General features: G+C 37.5%; 2 protein-coding genes across 2 annotated transcripts in view; both read right to left on the minus strand.

Moving 5' to 3' along the window:
• Positions 1 to 19,877, minus strand: part of tmem184a (transmembrane protein 184a) — a 24,267-nt gene extending 4,390 nt beyond the window's left edge. Inside the window, exons 1-8 of the mRNA XM_081366093.1 lie at positions 19,410 to 19,877; positions 18,076 to 18,330; positions 8,572 to 8,737; positions 6,106 to 6,196; positions 5,281 to 5,356; positions 4,164 to 4,255; positions 3,889 to 4,058; positions 2,893 to 3,090 (exon numbers count right to left, since the gene is read on the minus strand). Coding sequence (XP_081222219.1) covers positions 2,893 to 3,090; positions 3,889 to 4,058; positions 4,164 to 4,255; positions 5,281 to 5,356; positions 6,106 to 6,196; positions 8,572 to 8,737; positions 18,076 to 18,330 — 1,048 coding nt within the window. The 5' untranslated portion in view covers positions 19,410 to 19,877. The remainder of the gene's footprint in view (positions 1 to 2,892; positions 3,091 to 3,888; positions 4,059 to 4,163; positions 4,256 to 5,280; positions 5,357 to 6,105; positions 6,197 to 8,571; positions 8,738 to 18,075; positions 18,331 to 19,409) is intronic.
• Positions 19,878 to 21,831: 1,954 nt separating this feature from the next.
• On the minus strand, positions 21,832 to 23,097 carry psmg3 (proteasome (prosome, macropain) assembly chaperone 3). The gene is made up of 3 exons (XM_081389189.1): positions 22,970 to 23,097; positions 22,358 to 22,590; positions 21,832 to 22,270 (listed from the first exon to the last, which is right to left on the minus strand). Exons 2-3 carry the CDS (start codon positions 22,571 to 22,573, stop codon positions 22,118 to 22,120), a joined length of 369 nt encoding a protein of 122 aa, XP_081245315.1. The 5' UTR covers positions 22,574 to 22,590; positions 22,970 to 23,097; the 3' UTR covers positions 21,832 to 22,117.
• Positions 23,098 to 25,867: the final 2,770 nt, after the last annotated feature.

Here is a 25,867-nt window from a genome sequence, read left to right on the forward strand (position 1 = left end):
TAGGTGTTTACCGCCGTGATGACTCCGATTTTCAACCAGATGGAACTGGAGAATATTCTGATTGTTCCAATCTAATCCGACTTCTGACCTGTAATGCTGCCTGAATCATAATCATACACTGTTCGTTCGTTGGTCAGAGGAGAACTGGCCCCCCGACTGAGCCTGGGTTCTCCCAAGGTTTTTTTTCCTCCATTCTGTCACCTGATGGAGTTTTGGTTCCTTGCCACTGTTGCCTTTTTCCACCTTTGTTGCCATTGGCTTTTGGCTTGCTTAGTTAGGAACATTAAATTTAACATTTAACCCTCTGGGGTCTGGGGGGTTTTTGGGGTCCTTGAGATGTTCTGACATGCCCTGACATTTGTGCTTTTTTCAGTTGCTTATAAACATATTAATGGCAAAGGTGTAAATTCACTCTATTTAGCACAAACAGGGCTACCATAATATGTGAACAACTTGCATGTACATGTTTGTATTTTTGATAGAATAATGTTTATGCATGTTTTTTCAAAAACAAAAAACTAAAGTTTCTGAAATAAGGCCATAAAACACATTCTAAATATATGTAAATAAGACTTTTGACTAATGGATGACGTTGCCTAGAATTTTTTCTTCAAAATTATGTGAAAATCATCCTGCCTAATCATTCACATAACACAATACATTGATTTAAATCTTGTAAAACACTTTTTGTTTGGAAAAGCCATATGCGGGTGGGCGTGATTCACACCTGTGGAGTCAATGGGGCCTGCATAATGAGGCTGCATACGTAATGAGCCTTTCATTCAGGTGTGTAGCCACAAGAATGAGCCACAAGAATGCAAGGACAATATATAACTGGTTTGTTGTTTTTTTCCACAAATTTTGCTTGCAAATTGTACAATATCCAAGGTAAACATTTCTAGTAATTGTGCAGTTAATTGTTCTCATACTGTATTTTCAGATTTGGAATATGTGTCACTAATAAAGCATAATAAAATTATTTAAAGAGAAGGCTTATAATGACCTTTTAAGATTTTGTTTACATCTATCCTTATATATATATATATATATATATATTTTTTTTAGGTTATACAATTACAACAACATTTAAAATTGTAACAATATTTCCAGTGTAATCTTTCTTTGTATTCGCGATTCATATTAAAACAGTATTTTTGCCAGCTGTAGTAGCTCCACAAAAGCGCGCATCTGTGCGTTCGTTCGTTCATTCATTCATTCATACACAGAAACGCGATCAATATTTAAACAGTATTTTTGCCAGCTGTAGTAGCTCCACAACAGCACGCATCTTTGCGTTCATTCATTCCGATTAGAACAAAGCAAACAGAACTGACCTAATTCCTCGGGATCCGTTTGCTCCTCGAAATGATACTTCCAGAACTTCTGAGGTAAATTTTTGCAGGATTATTATCAAGATAGTATTATTCCTCACAGCATCGTAAAGTACATAAGTCTGAAAGTGAACTCGCGGTGTGTGTTATCCAGCTGATGTGGGCGTTTCACAGGTTTGTTTGGATCGCCTCACATTTGCGTTTGAATAGCGCGCGCTCTCCGTGGGCGGAGCACATTAAAACTTAATTAGCTGAGATGAGAACGACTGACATCTCTCTCTTTGCATACATATTACATAAACTGTGAATATTTGTTTTTTATAAAAATTACTTCATTGAAAAGAATTGAATTCAAGCTTCATGCCTGTGTGATTGTATGCCTGTTTGACTGAGTATTCGCTGAGTTACAGTTCATTTTCGGACGCGTTTCAGAATGGACTACACTGACGGAGAGTAGGCAGAACTCGCATCATGTTTATTTTTCTTTATTTGGCGAAAAGCACAACACTTTGTTTTTATTATGAGCATACACAAAAAAAAACACACTAAACAGGATCGATTGATGTATAACACAAGCATATAAGATAAAAATTAATATTTTTTTTTAATTATTTTTTTGCACTCATACGGAAAAAAACGAGCCTATCGCGCCGGCGCGATAGCCGACCTCAGGGGGTTAATTTAATTTTCAACAATAATATTGATCTGCCTGCATTGACACCATTATATGAGAACTGAACTGAGCTGGACGACGACACCACGGTTTTCTCCAGAACGGCTATATATAATAACTAAATATATATAAGAACTAAATTAATAACTTTTTTACAACAAAAACGAAACTGAGACTGAACTTACTTAAGCTGGACTGTGATGCCATTTTCTTCTGGAAACAAACTTTGTTGCATTATTTTCCTGTTATCTCTGTAAAGCTGCTTTGAAACAATCTGTATTTTAAAAAGCGCTATATAAATAAATGTGACTTGACTTTAGTTTGAATAACTAAACTTGCATTTTGAGTGTGATTCACTGAGCAAAAAAAAAAAAAAAAAAAAGAGAACAATATATTTAACGGTGAATTTGATCAATAGCACTATTTTCTTCAAAATTGCTAGTTCTTGCGATAATATCGTTACCATGAATTCTTTTTCCCATGATAATCATGTAGCCAAAATCTGATATCGTGACATCCCTACTGCGAACTTGACTGTGAATAACAGAATTGTAATTTTTGGCTAAACGATTCCTTGTCATCCGACCTCATTATGCTGCAAGTTAAATTCACAACAGAAAGTTTTACAGCAAGAAAAACACCCGCTGAAGATTTCGTTGAAATGGCATCATTCGACATGCCACAGGTCTGAGTTTTTATGATGATCTGTGTCTTGCTGGTATGAGGGGAGCTTTCCAACAACAGTCTTCTGAACTGTGAGTCATAACGCTCCTGAGGAAGAAAACTTCAAGTTGCCTCATAAAGGCTTGCTGAGACATGTTTCTAAGATCATCTAGACTTTCCTAGTTCTGCTTTGTTTTTCCAAAGTGTCAGATTTAAGCTTCTAACCTGGTGTTTCACTCTTCTTCTCGTGGTACACACTGGAGGTGAAGGCGTAGCGGAGGGCGATGGCGCCGAAGAACATTTCGATGCAGATGATGAAGTTCTGCCAACCAGCTGCCACTGTACCAGCACCAACCTCATGACCATCAATGACCAGAGCTTCTGGGATCACACCACAACGCTCCAGAATGGCCAATACCATACCTGAGAAAAAGACAACCAAAGAAAAACATTTGCATAGGGCAGTGGTTCTCAACCTTTTTGACTCCAATGGCCCCCACTAGCTACATTTCCATCCAAAGTTGCATATTAAACTTGTGCACAAAATTGGTATATCGTAAAAACTAAACATTTTTTGCAGCGTATCATTCCACATGTTCAAGAGAACAAAATCGCCACTTCCTGGGAAATTGCCGCAAAATATCTGTAATGAAACTGGAATTTGCTGTAATCGGGGAAGCCACTGTGGCTCTTTTTTCCTACGTCATACAACCCTGTCATGTTATCTTACATTCGGTTTTTAAAAAGTATTTTTTACTCACAATTTACCCGGTAAAATACTTTAGTGTTATCAACAGAAAAACATATTCATAAAATGTATAAAAATGCTTTATTTATAGGATTTATAAGATTTCAATTAATAAGACTTTTTCCAGGACTAGAAATTACAATTTAATAATTCTTGAGGCCCGCTTAGAAGTTTTCTGAGGCCCCCTGGTTGAGAACAGTTGGCATTGAGCAAGTAGAAATCTAAAAATGCCTAACTAAATTTAAAACGTATTTGTTAAGGGTAGAGCAAGTAACTTCTGCCACATTACACGTTTTTTGCAAAAAAAAAACAAAAAAAAAAACGTTTGATTCCATGTTGAGATCGCATGACCAACCACTTTGACTATTAGTGACAAAATTGTTGTTCGTAGTAATTGTACTTGGCTACCAAAAGTGCCAATGAACAGCTTGAGATGAATACTAAACATAAAATAAGAATGCAGAGTAACCCACCTTGCCAGAATGAGAGGAAGATGACGGATTTGATGGTGAGGAATTTGAGCACAGGCTCAAAAGGTCTTAGAAGGTCACTGGTGGCGAAGTAGAAGAGGAAGAGGGCATAGAGAGCCAAACTGACAGAGATGTTGTAGATGATGGTGATGTAAAGGTAACCTCCCGTTACACTATATGAAGAGAAACAACACAAGGAGTGAAGCACAGCTCATTTAAAAAGGCAGATGTTGTGTTATTAATGGATGCTGATACAAATTAATGACAGGGTGGCTCACTTAAAATCTCCATCGTGGTATTTGCCAAAAGCCTGCAGAAGGATGGTGATGACAGCCATGATGGGCTTGATGACACAGAACTGAAGTGTGGCCTAGATGACATTAGTAACAGAAGCCAATGAGTAATGGTGATGGTTTGGTTTTTACGCCTGTTCTATTTAGTCAACATGGCCCTTTAAAATAGTTTGAGTGATAGAGAACTTCCAGTCCTCATTCTTTTCAAAGGCATGGTAATGTTACATGCTTATTTTTGACAGGCAGTGCTTATTTCTTACATAATCAACACAAAGTTTGACATGACTGACAAATCCACTCATTGAGAATGACGCAAAGGAGAATTTCCCCCCAATCTCACTACATGCAAGTCGGAATCGACTGCTTGAAACATCAACGTGGAATTCAAGTTTTAAATCGAAGCTGTCTGTGTGAAAAGCCGTCTCAAAATAATCAAAGCACGCTCTGTCTCCGCTACAGTCTGGTATATCGTGAGGTGATGCTTTGAAAATCCCACATGTAGGCATCCGGTCAGACAGATTTATGTGTTTTGAAATTTCACTTCCTATTAAAAAAAAAAGTTCAATTCACATTCTTTTCAGAATGGGGGATGGAGCTCTCAAGTCCAATTTCCATCAGTATTATTCTCAAAGTACGAGCGAGTTCCTCAGCTGCCGCGCAGACAGCATCAGTCTGGCGGCAATAGCTTTTTTTTGTGCTTATTATCAAGCTACTTGCACCTGCTTCCTACCGTTTGCAACCCTACATTAACCACTGGAGCTGCTCAGGAAAGACAATGTTACAAAGATAACAGCTGCTACTTCAGGATAATTCAGGTAGAAAACGTAGATAAAGGTTGTGGAGACAGAAGTCACAGAAATTCTGACCCTCTTATTAACATTTACACTGTTTACACATCACCATTTTCTTTATACAACTGCAGGTCAAAACAGAATGGGATATGAGACATAAGTGAGGTCCAAAAGTATGAGACCACACTGAAAATCAGATGTAAAACCTGGAAATAAGCTAAACATTTCAGAATTTTTAAAAAGTAAAAAAAAAAAATGCTATGAAAAATGTTGAAGGAAAAGTTGGATTTTATAGAAAGATAGGAACAAACCTGCTTGCAGAATCTCAGGAAGCCAATTGAGTAACTAATTCCTCCTAAACAGCATGTCCCGTATAGGCAACTGGACCTGTTAAAGGCAAATAAAGAGGAACATGTAAAAGGTAAGGCTATTCTTGAGAGTAGTTTGATGAATTGATCTCTTAAGACATAGGCAGGCGAAAAATGATGTTGCACAAAAAATAGAAAATGCTGTCAGAGCTTTAACCTACAGTAGAGGTTAACACACATGCTCTGAGTCATGGTGGCCATGTGGGCGATGACAACCAAATTTAAAATGAAGATGGTGGTCACCATACTTCCAGAGGAGCTTCATGAGGTGTTTGTTTGATTTTTGTTTTCTCCAAGCACTTTACACTGCATTGTGGGACTAGAATTTTGCCGACCTTTGAATTTGGCCAAAATTAGGTATTTTAGGAGGCAGCATAATTAAAGGGTTAGTTAACCCAAAAATTAAAATTCTGTCATCATTTACTCACCCTGTAAGTTCCAAACCTGTAAGACATTTGTTCATTTTCGAAAGACAAATTAAGATTTTTTTTTAATCAAATGTGAGCTATTTCTGTCCCTCCATTGAATGCTAAGCAACTACCACTTTGACCTTCAAAAAGTTCATAAAGAGATCGTAAAAATAATCCATATGAATATCTTCATTTGTTTCTTGAAGATGAACGGGAGTGCTTGAGGGTGAGTAGATGATGAATTTTCATTTTTGGGTGAACTATCGCTTTAAGCCTTTGCAAAGGGAGCACACCTACCATGCCTTAAATGCTGCTCACTGTTTATTCACCTAGCAATTTTTTTTATATAGATACTCACTGAATGGGTTTTCCTCTTATTTCCGACATGATGGCACTTTCTCCACCGAGGTACTCAAAAGACAGACTCAGGAAGTTGTATATCACAAATGCTTAAAAAAAAAAAAAAATCATACATGAGAGCCTAACTTAAGCAATTTGCAGTAAGAGCTTTAAATGAGAAGCATAAAGAACATGTTTGACATGACAGAACATCTCATCACACTAGGGCTGGGTACCGAGTTCGATACTTTTTAGGTACCGACCGAATTGCCTCGATACTATCGAGTATCGAAAAATGACTTGTTTTTCGGAACCAGATTTCGATACCTGAGGGGTTAACTCGTCAACGTCAGTGCTCAAACAAATACATGAAACACACAACGACACGCCTAAAGTCGCTCACGCACATACACGCAAACTCTACACACACGCGTGGAACTCTCTGCGCACATAGCCTACTCATATGAGACGCGCGCGCGCGCACACAAACTGTCCACGCACATTCTCATATGAGACGCGAGCACACACACACAAACTCGCGCACATACTCTATGAGACGCGAGCACACACACTCACAATACCCTAAAGATGTGGAAAAGTCGATCAAAAGTGTGGCTACATTTCTCCAGGCTCGATGCCAACAGCGCGCGATGCAGTATTTGCGGTAAAATAATTGCTGCAAAGACCGGTACCGCGGCAGATATGATGAAGCCCTTGACAGTGCACGGAGTAAACATAAGAGCAGAAAGTTGAAAAAAAATGAAGAGATACCTTTTTATATATTTTATATGAAGAGATACCCTGTTTGTATTGCAATAATAATGGCCTACTGAATGTATACTGCCGTTCAAAAATGTGTTGGTCAGAATTTTTTTTCAGTTAGGATGCATTAAAGATCAAAAATGACCATTAAAACATGTGTAATGTTACAAAAGATTTCTGTTTCAAATAAATGCTGTTCTTTTGAAAATTTTATTCATCAAAGAATCATGAAAAAATGTATCATAGTTTCCAAAAACTGTTTTCATATTTCTGAAGGATCATGTGACACTGAAGTAATGATTTTGAAAATTCAGCTTTGACATCACAGGAATAAATTACATTTTGAAATATATTCAAATAAGATTTTAAATTGTAATACTATTCCACAATATTACAAGTTTTACTGTATTTTTGATCAAACAAATTCAGCTTTGGTGAGCATGAGCTCTTTATAAAAAATATTTTGTTCCTTATGTATATGTATAAGGAATATTTTGTTCCTTTGTGCTTTTTTTGTTCCTTTGTGCTTTTTTTGTTCCTTTGTGCACTGACTAAGGAGCATGAGTCAAACTGAAAAAATAAAACTAAAGTTTTTCTGAGGTAATGTGTTATGTAATCTTGTTAAAATGGATTTCATAAAATTGGTATCGAAAAAAGTATCGTTCAGGAACCGGTATCGAAATCAAGGTATCGGTATCGGTATTGGTATCGAAATTTTTTGAACGATACCCAGCCCTACATCACACATCAAGATTGAGGAGTTGTTTGTGTCCAGGAAATCCATCTTAACCTAAGAGGTCTATTTAAAGACAGATTAGATGGTCAGATCTCATTGTCTCTCAGTGTGTACAACTATTACTTGTGGTAAGATTTTACTGATGGTCTATGACTAAGACTGAACATCTTTTAAATTACAATTATATTTATATTATAGTACCTATATTATATTCAAATAATTTAATACTTTATTCCGAAAGGATGCATTAAACAAAGTGGCAGTAAAGATATTTGCATTGTCACAAGAAGATTTCTATTTCAAATAAACGCTGTTCTTTTAAACTCTATTAATCAAAAAAAAAGGGAAGAAAAATGTATCATGGCTTTCACAAAATTATTAAGCACCTGTTTACAACACTAATGAGAAATGTTTCACTAAATCAGCATATTAGAATGATTTCTGAAGATCATGTGAAACTAAAGACTGGAGTAATAGTTTATTTTTGATCAAATAAATACAGCCCTGACGAGCAAAAATGACTTCTTTAAAAAACCTTTAAAAATCTTACCTACCCCAATAAAGAATACAACAAATACTTTTAACTTTATACGTGTATGGAATAAAATGGTTAAGGTAAAATAAATCCCCACCCTGGAATTTTCCCATGTAACTTAAACAGAAAAAAAAAAAAACTGTTATAAATAGTCATTGTCTAGCAGCAGTGGGATAGGTCTGAAAAGATGATAACAGAGACATTTGGCCTGCCTCCTTTCTGACTGTGCCATGACCAACAGGTTTGTTCAGTTACAATGAACATGTATCCATTTCCCCTCTATGAAACCTGCAACCCTATGTCTGTAAAGCAGCCTCTCCTCCCTCACTGCAGGCCAGACTTAAAAACAACAGCACACATCATTCCACCAGCACTATATTTGTGCTGAATAATATTACGCCCGTGAGGCAGAAGAGGATGTAAGGGCAGAGAGCAGCTCAGATTTACTGTACCTTCATAGCAGTCACGAACAGAGTCGAAATACACATAATACTGGTCATTGCTGATGAACAGCAGGCTGAGCCAGGAGTCGAAAGAATAGATGGGGACAATGAAGAGGATGCGGATGATGTAGCGCTGCTCGTTTGGCACCGTGTACGACCTCAGGTGCAAGTATATCTATAAAGACAAAAAGTGTGTTGAGAAAGACAAAGTGCTCATGCTCGACTACAAAAATAAATAAGTCTGACTTAAATAGCAAAAACAGTGAAATGCAAATGATTAAAATGTGCATTGGAGCAACACGCTGCAGAGCAGATGAAAAAGTGGCAAGAAAACAAGTGAGGTTTCGTATCAACAGACACTGCTATAGTAACATATATGGGGAAAGTGAGCTGGACAAACAGGATGCGGTAATACCAGTGTTGTTTAATAACAGTAAACTGATATGTCTATAACAGTTTATGGATGGTTAACAGAGCAAAAGCAATGTTTACCACACTAATGCTGACCGGATATTAACTACACACTTCAAAAAGAAAAAGTTGAACACCACTGACACAATACATGCATTTTTTTAAAGGTGTTGTAACTACAAACTGTTATCATCTTTTTTATTTTTAGCTTTAAAGGAGAACTCCGGTCAATTTTAACATTGAGCTCATTTTTTTGTACATTTGGAGTGCTGTCAATACAGAGAACAACGACAAAAATCAGTGTTGCCTACACCGAGTTATTCTATTTTTAAAATTTGCACCCTGTTGACTTCAATGGGGCAAGTACTAAACCTGCTTTTAGCCTCTTAACATCCTTGATGTGTCATTACAAGTGCACAGAAAATGTGAGTGATTCCTTCTGAGTGAACACGAGTGAATCTGACTGCAGTAGATGTGAAAGATATGTATAAAAATGATGTTATTTAAGCCAGCGCAAATACCTGTGTTTACATCCTGTTTTCGGTTGAAGTCCAAAGTAGTCGATTGCCGAGTTCACGCGCGTGATCATAGGTAACTAAACCTATGCGCGTGAACTCGGCAATCGATTACTTTGGACTTCAACCGAAAACAGAATGTAAACACGTATTTGCGCTGGCTTAAATAACATCATTTTTATACATATCTTTCACATCTACTGCAGTCAGATCCACTCGTGTTCACTCAGAAGGAATCACTCACATTTTCTGTGCACTTGTGATGACACATCAAGGATGTTAAGAGGCTAAAAGCAGGTTTAGTACTTGCCCCATTGAAGTCAACAGGGTGCAAATTTTAAAAATAGAATAACTCGGTGTAGGCAACACTGATTTTTGTCGTTGTTCTCTGTATTGACACCACTCCAAATGTACAAAAAAATTAGCTCAATGTTAAAATTGACCGGAGTTCTCCTTTAAAACAGGTCGCAACCAGGTATAATATATATTTCATTTTTAAATTGCAGTTACCATACAACACATTAAGTTTATTATTATTTTATTAGGTGTATATTATTATCTTAAGGTGCTACTATGTAACATACAGCCATTATTGTCAAAATAGCTGGCGACAAAAGTGAGTACACCCTAAGTGACATTAGCTGTATGTTGTTTAACCATGCAAAGCCACATGTCCTATTCATCATTTTCATGTTTTTGTCTGCTTGACAGGACCATACAAATTTGTGTATCTTGTATTAGAGCAGTTAAAATGTGTGCTTTGAATACAATTCTCTCATACTGATCACTGGATGTTCAACATGGCACCTCATGGCAAAGAACTGTCTAAGGATTTGAGAATTAGAATTGTTGCTCTCCACAAAGATGGCCTAGGCTATAAGAAGATTGGTAACACCCTGAAACTGAGATACAGTACAGGGCAGGGTCATACAGAGGTTTTCCAAGATGGGTTCCACTTGGAACATGCCTCACAGGGGTCAATCAAAGAAGTTGAGTCCTCATGCTGTGCGTCAGGGGCAGAAGCTTGGTCAGTGCTCAGACCATACGCCGCACACTGCAACAAGTCGGTTTGCATGGCCGTCGTCCCAGAAGGAAGCCTCTTCTGAAGCTGGCTCACAAGAAAGCCCACAAACAGTTTGATGAAGACAGCCTGTCCAAGAGCATGAATTACTGGAACCATGTCCTGTGGTCTGATGAGACTAAGATAAACTTGTGTGGCTCAGATGGTGTCCAGCATGTGTGGCGACGCACTGGTGAGGAGTACCAAGAAAACTGTGTATTGCCTACAGTCAAGCATGGTGGTGGTAGCATCATGGTCTGGAGACTGGTACTGTGGAGCTGCGCTACATTGAGGGAAACATGGATTCCAACATGTACATTTGACATTCTGAAGCAGAACATGGTGCCCTCCCTTCAGAAACTGGGCTGAACGGCATTGATAAATGACCCAAAACACACCGCCAAGATGACGACTGCCTTGCTGAGGAAGCTGAAGCTGAAGGTGATGGAGTGGCCAAGTATGTCTCCAGACCTTAACCCTATTGAGCACCTGTGGGGCGTCCTCAAGTGGAAGGTGGAGAAGTGCCATGTGTCTAACATCCAGCAGCTCCGTGATGTCATTATGGAGGAGTGGAAGAGGGTCCCCGCAACAACCTGTGCAGCTCTGGTGAACTCCATGCCCAGGAGGATTAAGGCAGTGCTAGATAACAATGGTGCTCACACAAAATATTGAGACTTTGGACACAGTTTTGACATGTTCACTTTGGGTGTACTCACTTTTTTTGCCAGCTATTTTGACAATAATGGCTGTATGTTACTATATATACACTGCTATACAAGCAGCACAATGACTACGCTCAAATCTATCCAAGTTTAATTTCTATAGTATTGTCCCTTGAGAAGATATACTAAAATGTTTGCTGAAATGTGAGGGGTGTACTCACTTTCGTGAGATACTGTGTATATGTGTGTGTACAGGGCCTGAATTTCATTTTGGAAAATGGGGGGAAATCCCCCCTTAGGTGATTCTTATGGGGGGGAATTTTTCATTTGAGGGGGGAGTTTAGACTTTTTTTTTAATTACATTTATCTCGCCTAAATGTATGCTTAGCCTACTCATTGCATTTTTACAATGGGGTCATTTTGTTCTTAAGAATTTACACAACTCAAGGAAGCTTGATTTCAATCTTTGAACTACATTGAAAAAAGTAGCACAAATAAATACAATAGAATAAAGATATCAATAAAGAGAAATAAAGAGAAAAGTTTTTGCTTAGGTCTAAAACTAGTAGACTATTCAGAAATACTACAGAGACTGAATAAAGTAGCCTAATCAAATGTAAAATAACACTGGGTAGTATTTTAGTCCTGACTAAATTAAATTCATAGGCTATTAATCCTGATTCCTTAAAATGAAATCTATGTTTTGTTGTTTTGACAAACAAATTAATGACAGACACATATGGCTGCTGTCCCTTTAAGAGCTAGTGCACGGATCCTGTTTTCATTATACGGTCACGTGCGATTTATGCTTATTTAAGACATAACCGACTGTGTTTAGACTAGAGGATACTCTCCAAGACCGAAATTGACATCATTTTCTTATGTTTTTGACTGTTAAAGCGATTTATAATCCACGAAAAATAACTTTTGTTACCCGCGAGCTGTTTGTGAGGCTGCTTTACTCTATGTATGTGTGCAGAGAAAAAAGCATCTCTCAGACAGCGCGCAAGTACCGAAGAGTTTAAAATCGCGTGACTGTTTAAACTGGTGAGACTTAAAAAGACGTGCAAATGGTAAACTTTAGTTACTCGTGATGCAATGCTGGCAGGGGCGGACTTTACCATTAGGCAAAGGTCGGCAATTGCCTTGGGCCCCAAGCTACCTAGGGGCCCCCAAAATGCCCCATTAATTTATGCTTAAGTTTTTTTTTTTTTTTTTTTTCGCAAATTATATATTTCTAAATCTCCATTTGCGAAAAATGGCATCAAATCATTAGTCGCAGAAAGGAGGGGGCCCCCCACCTCACTACATTGGACTATTCCATTATCTCACGCATCTGCGAAAGTGACAAGGCTGTATTGCGACAAAAAACTGACAGAGAAAAAGAAGTGATTGACAGAGTGTACAGAGTAGTAGAGTAAAAATGAAGCGAAGCTACACAAGCGGTGCTGAAAAAAGGAGGAAAAATTGCAGAATAAGGTAACAAACTTTTTTGTGATGCCCGCTGACAATGACAACAACGATACAGGAAATACACAAACAGAGCAAGATGAGTCTAAACGTGAAAATTAAAAGTTTCGAAGTTACCCAAGCGTCTCAAAAAAAAGAAAAAAAAAAAGACTCAGATACTGTAAGTAGGCTATTTGGGAAAGCTGCCAAAGATGACAAACTTTTTTATGGCTAGGAACAACAAACGTCCAACGCACAGAAAGATCGTGAAGCAAAGAGGACATGGAGACCGACAGACAAAACAGAGCAGTTTAAATTACTTATGATATGAAAAATCTCAGGTCTCAGATTCTGTCAATTCTATTACGAAATAATAAATACCGTTTGGAGCTTGTAATGTGACGTGACCGATCCCTAGAGGCACGTGAACTGATCATCTTCGGTAATAACTTACCAAAATGTATTCCTTATTCATAATATCGACCAATCAGTGTTTTTCAACCGCGGAAAGAGGTAAAACAGCTGGAGAACAATCGTCACATAACATTTAGCCTAACGTTCCTCAGGAAAGCCATTTAGTTACCATAATATAGGCTATAGCATGTTAGTTGACTAGAAAAATAAGATATAAAGAGTATTTAGCTAAATAGGGCCTATGTGTAGGCCTACTATATTATTTATTTAGTATATTGTTTACTTATAATTTAATTATAATAAAAAAGCATTGTTTAATTTTAGTTATTTTTAACCTTAAATAATACCAGCTGATATGGCTCTCTGTATGTTCACAGCATTATGTGAGTTTTTTTTTCTTGAGAAAAATTAACGCCTATCTTGTGTACCTAATATGTATCCAAATGAGTCAATATTGAATCAAATCACAAGAATTGAATCGAAATGGTGAAATTTGTCAAGCAAAAAAAAAAAAAATAAAAAAAAATAAACAGAGCTTACCAGAAATTGTACCATGTAAACATTGTAACGTTTCTGTTTAGGAGTGAATAAGTGTATGCAAGGTTTAAAGGGGAAGTTTTATTTCTCCTCTCCAACCTTTACCTGCCTATTCACCATTCAGTCTGTAAAAAAAAGATTTCGCTCTCTTTTAAAGGTGCAGTGTGTGATTTTTAGACGTCACAATAAGTCGTTCTTCATAGAAGGGGGTTCCCGCGGTTATGTAGATATAAATGACTCATTCTAAGGTAATAAGAACATAACGGTTCATTAAGTAAGGTCTTTATACACCACTGAAAACATAGTTATGGATCTTATATTGCATTTCTGTCAATAGATCCTCAGAAATATGACACATTGCACCTTTAAAGATCGGATGGGGGGCCCATACATACCTTCGCCTTGGGCCCCCAATTTGCTAAATCCGCCACTGAATGCTGGCCCGATCGACTCCCGAAATGCGAGAGTGTATTTCCGCCGCCTGCTGCGCGCTTAACGATTGCATTGTGCAACCCATTTTGAGAGACGCGAGATAGAAGCGATAGAAGACGCAGCGCCGCTGAATCACTCACGCTGTTTGTGAAATTGCGTCTCGCAGACAGTTTTAAAATGACTGATTTGATTTTCCATCTGCGTGGATTAATTTACTAATACAACCTGAACCTACATGCTAAAGTGAATCAATGTTTGCGGGAATTTCCCGCATTATAAATGGGAGACCTGCGGGAATGATAAAAAATATGCGCAATACCCGCACCGAAATTCAAGCCCTGTGTGTATATGGTTTAATCAAACGTGTCGGGTCAAACACACAAATATCCCCTCTGGACATCACTTTTGGCCACTACTGTAGAGTCACATGTATGCATATATCAGTAATATAGTTTCAAAGTTTATAATCTACATTTGAGATGCCTGTGCATGTCCTTAAAGTCCCTTTTGAACTTCACAATATTACTAAGGGGGCTCAATATTCGCTGGGCTCTTTAAACTCTTGGATACTCAATCATTTGAAATCAGATTATTTGAGTCCTTCATTCCACGGGTGGAGGCTTGATGCATTTGTGGGCTCTCGAAAAAGCTGGGGGAGTTGCTCTCTGAACTGATGTCCTCCATTTCACCTAGCCTGCAGGGGAAATAAGTTCACAGTCTCCCAGACTCCATAATGCGGAGCTGACAGTGAGAGAGAGCCGCGCTCACAGTAATGGCTCTGGCCATTGACTGTCTGCTGGCTGACGCAGAATTGGAGCCAAAGCTAATTACAACCTGTCTGAAGCAGAGAGGAACTGCTGGTGGAGCTGCGAGGCCCCCAAACACACTGTTCTGAGAGCCGGTGAATCACAAGGTGTACCACCAACGTTAAGACCATAAAGCTTGTAAAAACTAGAGAGCTGAGAAAAGGCAGACCCAAGAGTGCTGTTGGCGCCTTGTCAGTGCCATATATAACAATTCACTTAAGAGGGGCTGGCCCAGAAGATGCTTATGGTCTAAATAGCTGGTTTTCAACGACTCTTTTGATATCCCTGGCACTGATGGGAAAGTTTTGCAGGCAAATCAGTAACTTCAGAACAGTGTGTTTTAGGAACGCAATCTCAATTTCTGCCTTTAGTATGCAGAGCGCAAGGAAAGCTCCGCCGGGAGAATCTTTTGCAGAGAAGTCGAGAAAGGCTGTGAAATACTAAAACAATCCTGAGGGTTCCTTTAATCTCCTCAGGATTTACAAATGTTGCAGTTTGCAAAGCCGCGGAGGAGTCGTCGTTCAGCTGCTAGGCTGAGGGACAAAAACCGACTGTTTGGAATTGATTATGACTTGAAGAGGAAAACCATGACACAGGGACTCCTTTTCAGTCTCTATACAGCATCCTGGCGTTGCTTGGCCGCTTCAGAACTGTCAGCTTCTCAGAAGTGTTGGCTTTCGTATGGCACACAAGATGCTTTGGAGGCAATCAAATCAAAGTCCATCGGGGACACTGTGGGCGCTGCAATTCAGAGCTGAAGAAATACCTTTCCTGACCTCTGCTCTCCATCAGTACGATCCCAGTAGTTCAATTACATAACGGATGCTTGAGAAACATATTCTATATTAAATTTCTTCATGGGTCATATAGGTTGCAATGAAAAAGGATTCAAAACATACCAGCAAGAGCAAGGAAATTAGATTTCAACCTTTCCCGAAACCGAACAATGTCTGCAAATATAATTGGTAATTCGACACACAAGATGGGTATATTCATACTGTGCCGGCACTTCACCTGACAATTACTTTTACACAAAACTCATCCACCTCCAACTGATTTCACCTTGCCATAGGCAGCATAGTGAGCTCATTCATATGCGACAGAAATGGATATTCAGGTATGATGCGCTTTCAGCTGTAATGAACAGGAAAATATAAAGGACATGGAAATACCAAAGCAAATTAGAACTGCTCAGCATGTTTATATCTACAAAGAAATGACCAAGCCTCAGCAAGAAGACTTATTGAGCAGTCTGGTATCTTAAAAAAACGGCCCTTATCACTCTTTTATTGATACAGCTGGTGTAAAGGTTAGTGAATGATGGTCTTTCATCAAACACAAAAGAACTTCCTCTATAAACTAAGGCTGGGCACACAAATATTGCTCTCGCTGTAGTTTCTGCTTTAAACTAGTGAACATATACTACCAGTCAAATGTTTGGACGGACGCACCTACTCGCTTTAATAGCACCGTTTTCCACATTTTAGAAAAAAAAAAAGCTCTTTTAGAGATAAAACTATGAAAATAAAACAAATAACACGAAAATAGCTATCCTTTGCCCACATTTTCTCAACCAACTTCATGGTATCCAACTTGGATGCTTTTTAAACAGCTAATTTACATTTGTGTCAAAAAATAAAATAATAATAATAATAAATATATATAAATATATATATATATATATGATATACAGTTGTGTACATGTATATGCATATATACACACACACGTTTGTGGTTGGTACGTTTTTTTTAAAGAAATTAGTACTTTCATACAGCAAGGATGCATTAAATTGATCTAAGTGTCTGTAAAAACACTTATAAAGTTATTGTTCATTCCAATTTCCTGTTCATCAAAAAAATCCTTAAAAAAGCATCCGTTTTCACAAAACTATCAAGTAGCACATCACTGATAATAATAAGAAAAAAACATGTTTGGTGAGCACAAAAATCAGCATATAAGAATGATTTCTGAAGAAAATGGCAGCTGAAAATTCAGCTTTGCCATCATAGGAATAAATTTGAAAATATTAAAAAAAAACAGTTATTTTAAATTGTAATAATCTTTCACAATATTACTGTACTTTTGATTTAAAACGGCCTTGGAGAGCATTCTTTCAAAACATTCAAATATCTTACAAACCCCCAAACTTTTGAATGGTACTGTACATAGGCTCAATTTATTTAACACTAATTTCAAGCAAAATATATATGTCTTAATCATGATCAAACGAGTCAGTTGACTCGAGTGTATCCAAATGTTTTACTGTTAGTGTATAAGACCGAGCCAACAGATTTATATCTAAACTACTATGGCTATAAAAAACACAAACGACCACTTGAAATACTGCCAGGCACTAACAAAAACACACACACACACACACACACACACACACACACACACACACACACACACACACACACACACACACACACACACACACACAAGCCTGAGAAATATCTTGTCATAGAGACAATAATTTCCCTTAAAAAAAGTTCCTGTTTCTAAAGTGCACATTGCAGATGGCACATGTATTACTGGTTACGGTATCCTCGCATTAGATCACCAGAGTACACTATAGCCATATTTCTGTGTTTACACAGCACTCTTATCAGCTCTGGGAAAAAAGACTCCGCTCTGTAGTTAAATGTGATTGGTCAAGGACGGCTAACAGTGCTCTAAACGGAACATTAGAGCAAAGAAAACATGGATGACTGTTCAGAACAAACAGCTAGGTATTTATTGATCTCTGATGATCGATAAGCAGTGGAGGCAGGGAGTGGAGGGTTAGTTATTGCTGTGGTTTTTAATGACTGTGTAACAGAGATTAACCTTCTAAAGTGACATAGTATTATCAAGATCTGCTGATGATAATGAGCCTGAGGTCAGGTATGAGGGGAGGAGACGGCGTGGAACAGCTTTTGTTTTCCCCGCCTAGGTTATTTGCTTTTATTTGCGTGTGCTCTGAATAAACCTCTGCTGTTAGTGTCTCCAGCTTTCCCTGGGCCACTCCATTTAATGCTGAGATTTGCTCCTCACATCATGGCCCATACTGGCTATACCTCTTACTGTTTTAAAGGCAGCAGCAATGCCTTTCTGTTGCTAAATAAGCAGCTTCATGGCCTCAGAAATTGTGCTAGATGTGTGAGTGGTTGGCTGTAAAAGGATTTCTAAGAATTTCTTGTCTTCAAACGCATTAGAGACATTTAGTTCCTGTAAATTAGCCTACCTGATGACAGGTGATGATGAGTGCGGACCAAACGAAAATGCCAGACAAGGCTTGAGCAGTGGGGGTGTTGAGGAAGATCTTGTCGTCCCCCACTATTTCAGTTCCATTACTTGTCCTGATTACGGTCATGTTAGACATGCCAGTTATATTTGACAGGATTGAGTACGACGACAAAGGGACTGAATTATCCATGTTTTTATCTGAATCCACTAACAGAGTGCTGAAAGCAGCTGTAGTAGTTCTGGACTCATTCATCTGTAGGGGAAAAAAGAAAAGAATTTTTTTTATCTTTTTTTAAAGATTTAATTAAAACTAATTGATATTACATTAGTTATAAATATTTATTTTCTTTTTCATTTACAACTTAGGCTACTCATAAAATACCGTTCAAAAGTTTGAGGTCAGTACAATTGTTTTTTTTTGTACTGTTTTTGAATGAAGTCTCTTATGCTTGCTCAACAAGGCTGCATTTATTTGAATTACAAATACAGTAAAATACTCTTCAGTATAATTTTAAATGTCATTTATTCCTGCGCTGTCAAAGCTGAAATCACTCTAATATGATGATTTGCTGCTAAAGAAATATTTCTTATAATCAATGTTGAAAATCGTAAAAAAAAAAAAAAAAGTATATATATATATATATATATATACAGTACACACACACACACTTTTTGGGGGGGAAACTGTGCAACGTTATTTCAGGTTTCAAAATCAATCATTTATTTGTAACAGAAATATTTTTTAACGATATAAATGTTTTTACTCTCACTTTTAATTAATTTACTGCATCCTTGCTGAATAAAAGTATTAATTTATTTATTTTTAAATAGAAATTTTACTGACTCCGTATAAACTATGCTTATTCTCTAATCTATATATAACCCATCTATATAGGTTGTACTATTTCTATTCCAAAGACAAAGACGTTGTATGTAGGGTATATAGTTTATTTAACAAACATTTACCAGGGAAACCATGATTACTATTTTCTTACTAAATTAAACGGGTGTTAGCCTACCTTTGTAACTACAGACTAGCATCACCAAAAAAAGAAAGCGTTTTTTAAAGAAGGCCTCATAGCCTATCAATGTATTATGGTTTCATGATTACCAACAACATTTGCCATGATATTCTGTCGGAAACTGTGGTTTACATGTTGATTTTAACATAAAGTAAACGGAGCGTCAGAGGCCATAATTTAAGGCATATGTTGGGTTGCATTTTTTTAACTAAGACATACGAAATAGAAAAGCTGTCTATCAATCATTTAAATCAAACCTATTATTGTAACTCAAAGCAAGACGAGTTATAGATAATTATGAAACACTTACCTTTATACCGTCAACACCTGTGAGAAGTTCAGTGCGATCAAACTCAAATCACTTTATCATAAACGTCACTTAACTCTGGACATCGTAGGGGGACTAAAATAATAATTGTATTCCATACATCAGTGCTTATAGAAAGATCAATATGCGACATGTAGCCATAGGTAGACACTAGACACACGGCCCGCGCGACGACACCGATGAGTCAAGCGCGCACTTCCTCGTTTAACTATTGACAGGTCTGATGGAACTCGTTCAACTCGGTGAAAACAGCCGCGACGGGAAACTAATTGATTGTGATACAAATCCCGAAGCAAAGAAAAGTATACACGGCTATTTTCCTAAAGCCTTTTCCCAATTCCACGCCAACAAGCTTGTTCCGTCTCAGCAGGTGTACGTACTTCGCGACAAAACAGCACACCCAGGTCATGTGACCTTGCCTTGCGACTTCAGTCTTTGGTCACGTGACATGACAGGCAGAGACGAGCACCTGTTGATCAAAGGTAGACTATTCCTACTGCACACGTGCAATCTCACTTAATAAACTTCAGTTTATTATAGAGCTCAATAAAATAACAAGTACCTTAGAGAACATAACTGTGAATACTGATATAAATAATATAGGATTAATTCAGGTAAACTTGGGCACTGTGATATTTAAAAGGAGCCTCAGATCACATTAACCCTCCAATTGAGTGTAAATGTCAGCAATGTTTTTTTTTGTGTGGGGTCAAAATGCTCCCATACATCACTGATTGGGTAAAAATGTGTGCAGGCATTTTGAAAACCCTGTAATGCAAGATGTGCATGTTTATGGATTATTCTAATAAATATAATTTACGTTTTTCAGAGACGTCACAGTTGCTTTGGGGTAAATTAGACACCAGACATAATAAGAGGCTTGACACTGGATACAATAGTGATTAGTAGTAAACAATAATTTATTCTCCAACAGGAATAGAGTGTAAGAGTAGCATTCAGGAGGTAAAAATCCCTTTCACTTTGTCCTTAGAGGAATTGTTTAACAATAACTTAAAAACCTTTAAAGGCAGACCTACTGTGAGGAAAGAGTTTGTTAATCGATGGTGTATGCTTTTGTTAAAAAGCCATCAGCTTGCATTATTTCACCTTATTATAATCATGTTTAACAATGAACATTTTGTAAAATATTATATTGCTATTATATTAACCCCCATGTAGCACTGCAAATGACAATTGAGTCAAGTCTCTCTTTGCATTTAGCAATAGACTTGAAGTATATTGTTTCTAAATCTTTAAATAAATAGTTTATATTCATTCATTGTTGTTATATTGATTATGTCGTTCATAATGCTTCATGGGATTGTAGCTCTTTCTCTCATTGAAGAAGCTAAGTAAACAGTCTTGTACTCTGTCTTTTTGTCCGATTTTCGATTGATTCTTTCAAATCAAAAAAAGTTTGATTCAAATCAATTTGATTGATTTGAATCAAATCCAAGTTAATTGTTGTTTGATTAAATCAAAGTTTTTAATGTTGTGATTCACATCATAGCTGGTTGGTTTGATTCATGGCCTATAGTTCTTGAACAAAGACATAAAAAAGAAAAAGAAAAAACTTCCAGAACCAAGGCTGGTAAAAAAGTGGGCGGACACTGTTGCAGTCTATAGAGCTGGTAAGTCCCGCCCCTTCCGCTAACCCCACTGGACCTCTAGGTTGAAAAATCGTCAATGCAAGTGAATGGGAGAAAATAATTATTTTCTGGTCCCGTTTGAATTGTGCCATGAATGTGAACATATGTTGTCTGTGAATTTTTTATATAACTTTTCGTGTAAAGAATGCTACAATTTAGCGGGTAGAAGTTTGATACGGTTAGACTTTGTGTGAGAGCACTTTGTGGACTACAACTCTTCGCTGCTTTCGACGCGTTTGAAACGTCACCACCACTCGCACACGGACACTAGCTCACGGATCCCGCTAAACATGGCTGTGTCTTTGGTGCACTTCACCGCCTTATTTCAGGGAGAGGACAAAATCGTTGAGGTTGGCGAAAACCACGGGTAAGTCAACTTTATGGGGTGACGTCACATAGGTGACATGTAGTCTTTCTCGTTATGTCTTTTCCACAACTGCTAGCCGAAGAATCATACCATATACTGTCAAACTCGTAACATGAAAAATTATATAAAAAATTCACAGACAACATATGTTCACATTCATGGCACAATTCAAACGGGACCAGAAAATAATTATTTTCTCCCATTCACTTGCATTGACGGTTTTTCAACCTAGAGGTCCACTTGGGGTTTTACGGATGGGTGGGACTAACCAGCTCTATATAATGTGTATATGTGTAATGTGTCTATCTGTATAATGTGTTTAGCCAGGTCCCTTTTCAAAGGCCATGGGATTGGTCCGAGACATTTAAACACCACCAAACTATTCAAGGTAAGAAAATATAACTTTTAATCTTTGACAGCTGAAAGACATCCATTATACAGAAGCAAAAAGTAATGATCTTGAACAGTAGTTTTAATAAAAAAATAATAAAAAAAATCAAGCATTTCAAGCTTTGTGCAGTAGCAACAGATTGCAAATAAGATTGTCTGCACAGGTATCTTGGGTACGTCTAAATTCACAGAAGACAAGCCATGTGTTTTTTTTTTTTTTTTTTTTTGAAACTCCAGATACGTAATTTGTCCTTATCTAGTGCGTTTGCAGTTTAGCATCCTTTTCACCAAACTTGACAGCCTTTGATCATATCTTTAACAGTTTTCATAGTTGCAGCACTGTTGTCTTTAAGTGAAAGGCCCAACAGAACCGGTCGGTTGCCGGATTCCTGTGAGACAAACGTTGTGACATTCTTGGCGTAGACGTGTGTAAGAGGCTGCAAAAGAGATAAAAAGTGGTGAAATACACAGATGATTTTATTTGCCATATTGATAATCCAACAAAAAACATACTAAAACCGTACCTCATCCTTTCCCAGCAGTACTCTAGTTGTGAACATGGGTACACTGATGTCACCAGACCTTGTGTCAGGTGTTATCGACACAAGTGTCCCAATTTTACCATACTGTGTCAGAACTATAAAAATGTAGTTGCTGAATTCCGTGCAGACAACTTGAGTTGGTATTCCGTTTATTGCTTTTTCCATTTGTCTTGATCGGATGACGGGTTGAGGAGCCATTATTTACTTAGTTACACCTGAAAATAAATAAGTTTAGTTAGAAACATCCGACCAAATAATAGTGACAAAACTCTCACAACTGAAAAAGTTAAAAACGAGAAAGACATAGGATTGGTTATTTAAGTAATAAGCAAATAGAAAAGAAGAAGCATGCTTCGTTTATTCATTCATCTCTGTATAGGAGAAGCACGAAGCTACAGCGATAGTAGGCCGCATGATATCGCTGCCGTCTAGCTTGACAAAAGCGGTCAGACGACACAGGAAACACCGAGGCTTCAGAGTCTCAAGCGGAGCACTAGATATTACAATCGTGATATCTGCAATAGCCGAATGGTATTCAAAAACACAATGCAAACTGTTAAAACAAATTGCGCAGAAGTAACAGAGCTTTCTCACCGCTAGTTTAAAGTCGTTAATTATCCTCTTAGGTCGAATGTGAATCCGTTTGCTAATGCTAACATCCCTCAGCGAAGACGGAAAAGTGAATGCGCCTCATCTACGCATGACAAGGGAAAGATGAGAAGTTGAGGTGAGCTGTCTGTGGAGGAGATGGTCTGTTGAATTTATTTTCCGTGACAGTTTTGTCACTTTTGTATAGCATTGTATATAATTAAGATTTTTAACATCAAATAGTAGGTATATTACTACTTTTTTACTTGTAGGCTATTATTGTTATGACATCAAACATAAAAAATATGTAGGCTATATACCGTAAGTAGCATTTTTTTAATGAATGAATGAATACCCTTTATTTAGCAGCGCAATAAATTGATCAAAAGCGTATAAAGACATTTGTAATGTTACAAAATATTTATATTCCAAATAAATGCTGTTCTTTTGAACTTTCATTACACAAAATTAAATGGCAGTAGGCTATGGCACAACTGTTTTCAACATTGATAATTATAGTAAAAAAAAAAAATGTTTCTTGAGCAGCAAATCAGCATATCAGAATGATTTCTAAAGGATCATGTGATCAACTGATGCTGAAAATCCAGCTTTGCCATGAATAATTAACATCTTAAAATGTATTAAAATAGAGAACATTTTTAATATTTTACAATATTACTGTTTTTATTGTATTTTGATCAAACAAATGCAGTCATGGTGAGCATTAGAGACTTCGTTCAAACATTTTTAAAAAATCTTACCGACCACACACCTTGATATGTAGGCTACGGCTAAAATGAAAGAAAAGAAACAAGATTGATGAGTGACAAGAAAACAAAATGTTGTGAACTAAATTTGTATTAGTTTTCGAAAAGGCAGTGACATATTTACTCTTTACATAATTTGTAACAGAGTCTAATCACATTTTTCAAATCAGTGATTCTTGAGAAATGGGACAACATTTTCTTTAGTACTTTAGTTTTATATCTAGATTCAGAGTAATTTTTACTTCAGTTTGTGTAATGGCTACATTTCATATGTCGCATGGGTGCTTCGTAAATGTTACAGCACTGCTCATTTTGCCTATTTCAGACATGACAATTCAAATGAGTCATGCTTGATTCAAGTCTAAATATTTTGATCACGAAGCTTTGCTCAGGTTTTTTCTTTTTTTTTCTTTTTTTTTATAGACAAACAGACAAACACGTAAATCTATTTCAAAATGTTCTGCATTATCCTCTCTATCCACCTGGAACAGCCTGATTGTGTGTGGTTTGTCTGGATAACTTTATCCTCTGGCTGCCTCGCCCCTGTCAGTGGATCTAGTGTGGATGTGTCATACTTTTGCTGAGTCTAGTCCATTTGACAGTGTGTGCCATGTTCACTGAGGCTGCTCTTTGTGTTCCAGACTGTAGCTACTCTGCCAGACTTATCCTGAAGCCTTTGAGCTTTACATCTGCCTGAAAGAAGTTGCCATCTTTGCACTTTCGTCACAAGGTTGACTAGAAGTGCCAGTGTGCTCGCTCTCTTTCTGTTTCTCTCTCTCTCTCTGCAGACCATCTGGATAGAGCAGGTGAATGGAGGATTAGTTCTGTGAAATGTCATTTAAAATGTCACTAATTCACATTAACATACTTGCTTGTTTTAGAATGAAATTTACAATGCAGTGTCAGCCTGTCATGACTGTTATTGTAGGTTGTTTTCAGCTTGTTTTTCATCCTGTTTTCAGTCGTTTATTGAAGCCAGAACCTAGACTAAAGCCAGGTGTACACTGTATGATTTTTACGGTCCTTTGTGACTGTTGCTTGTCAGACTGTACAAAATGATCTCAGTGAGATCTGATAACCACAATATAGCTTAAGCCCTATTCGGACGGGATTAGTTTTAGTTTGGAGAAGTGGGGTAAAGTCATTATTACCAGAGCTTCTCAGTGATTTTAGTCCCGTCCGAATGTGCCATCTCAGTAATCATTACGGACGATGTCAGTAAAGATTCCTGCAACATTTACCTTCTGTAAAAAGGTCCGGAAAAACTACCTCAGGACAGGTAAAACTAATCCCGTGCAAATAGATCCGCTGTAAATATGTACGTAATTATTCCGTCATTTCCTGTTTAAAAGTAGTGTTCTGCAGTTTTTCAAGTATGGAGGCACTTGAAAAAGCATTTAGTTTAGGCGGTGGGACAAGTTTGTGGCAAAACTCAAGTGTTTTCCACACCATTCTGATCAAAAAGAAGGTCGAAAGCACTTGTTAGAGGCACAAAACTTCTTTTAGCGTTAGGTAAATTCCTATTACCATTACCAACTAGCCTGACTACATCAGACTTCGTACTTCCGCTCAATTTCAGTTCGCTTCTGTACTCAGTCTGAGATAGCGACCGTTTTCCTCCACATGATATCAGGAAGCAATGTAATTCGCACATGACAACAGGAAGGTGACAGCGGTTTGTAAATCGAGTTACCTCTCCCACTTCTGCAAGATTTTTTATCCCCATCTACCCTTGTAGGGCAGGGCTAGCATGCATTAGGGAACGCAACATGCGCTGGGGTTTACTTTATTTACATATATTACATATACTGCATCATTTCCAACATCACATAAACTTCTAAGTTTACAGCATTCCATTATCTGCCAAAATAAAAGCTTGGTGAAGTGAAGAATTTGAGACAATAATGGTAGTATTGTAATGTAAACTTAGATTATTACATAGTTCTGGCATGAAACTCTGAATGGTGCAAGCTGATAGGTCTTTAACTTATTGGTAGCAATCATATCGTTATCTACATAGCACAAGCTGATTGGTTGCCGTTTAATCAGCGACCAATGAGCTTCCTGCTCAAACATTCAAATACTTGGCATTGTTTGCTGTTACTGTCTGCAGCACACTTTCAGAAACCCTCCACCT

The sequence above is a fragment of the Scardinius erythrophthalmus genome (genome assembly GCF_964197995.2).
Source record: "Scardinius erythrophthalmus genome assembly, chromosome: 1".
Classification (NCBI taxonomy): domain Eukaryota; kingdom Metazoa; phylum Chordata; class Actinopteri; order Cypriniformes; family Leuciscidae; genus Scardinius; species Scardinius erythrophthalmus.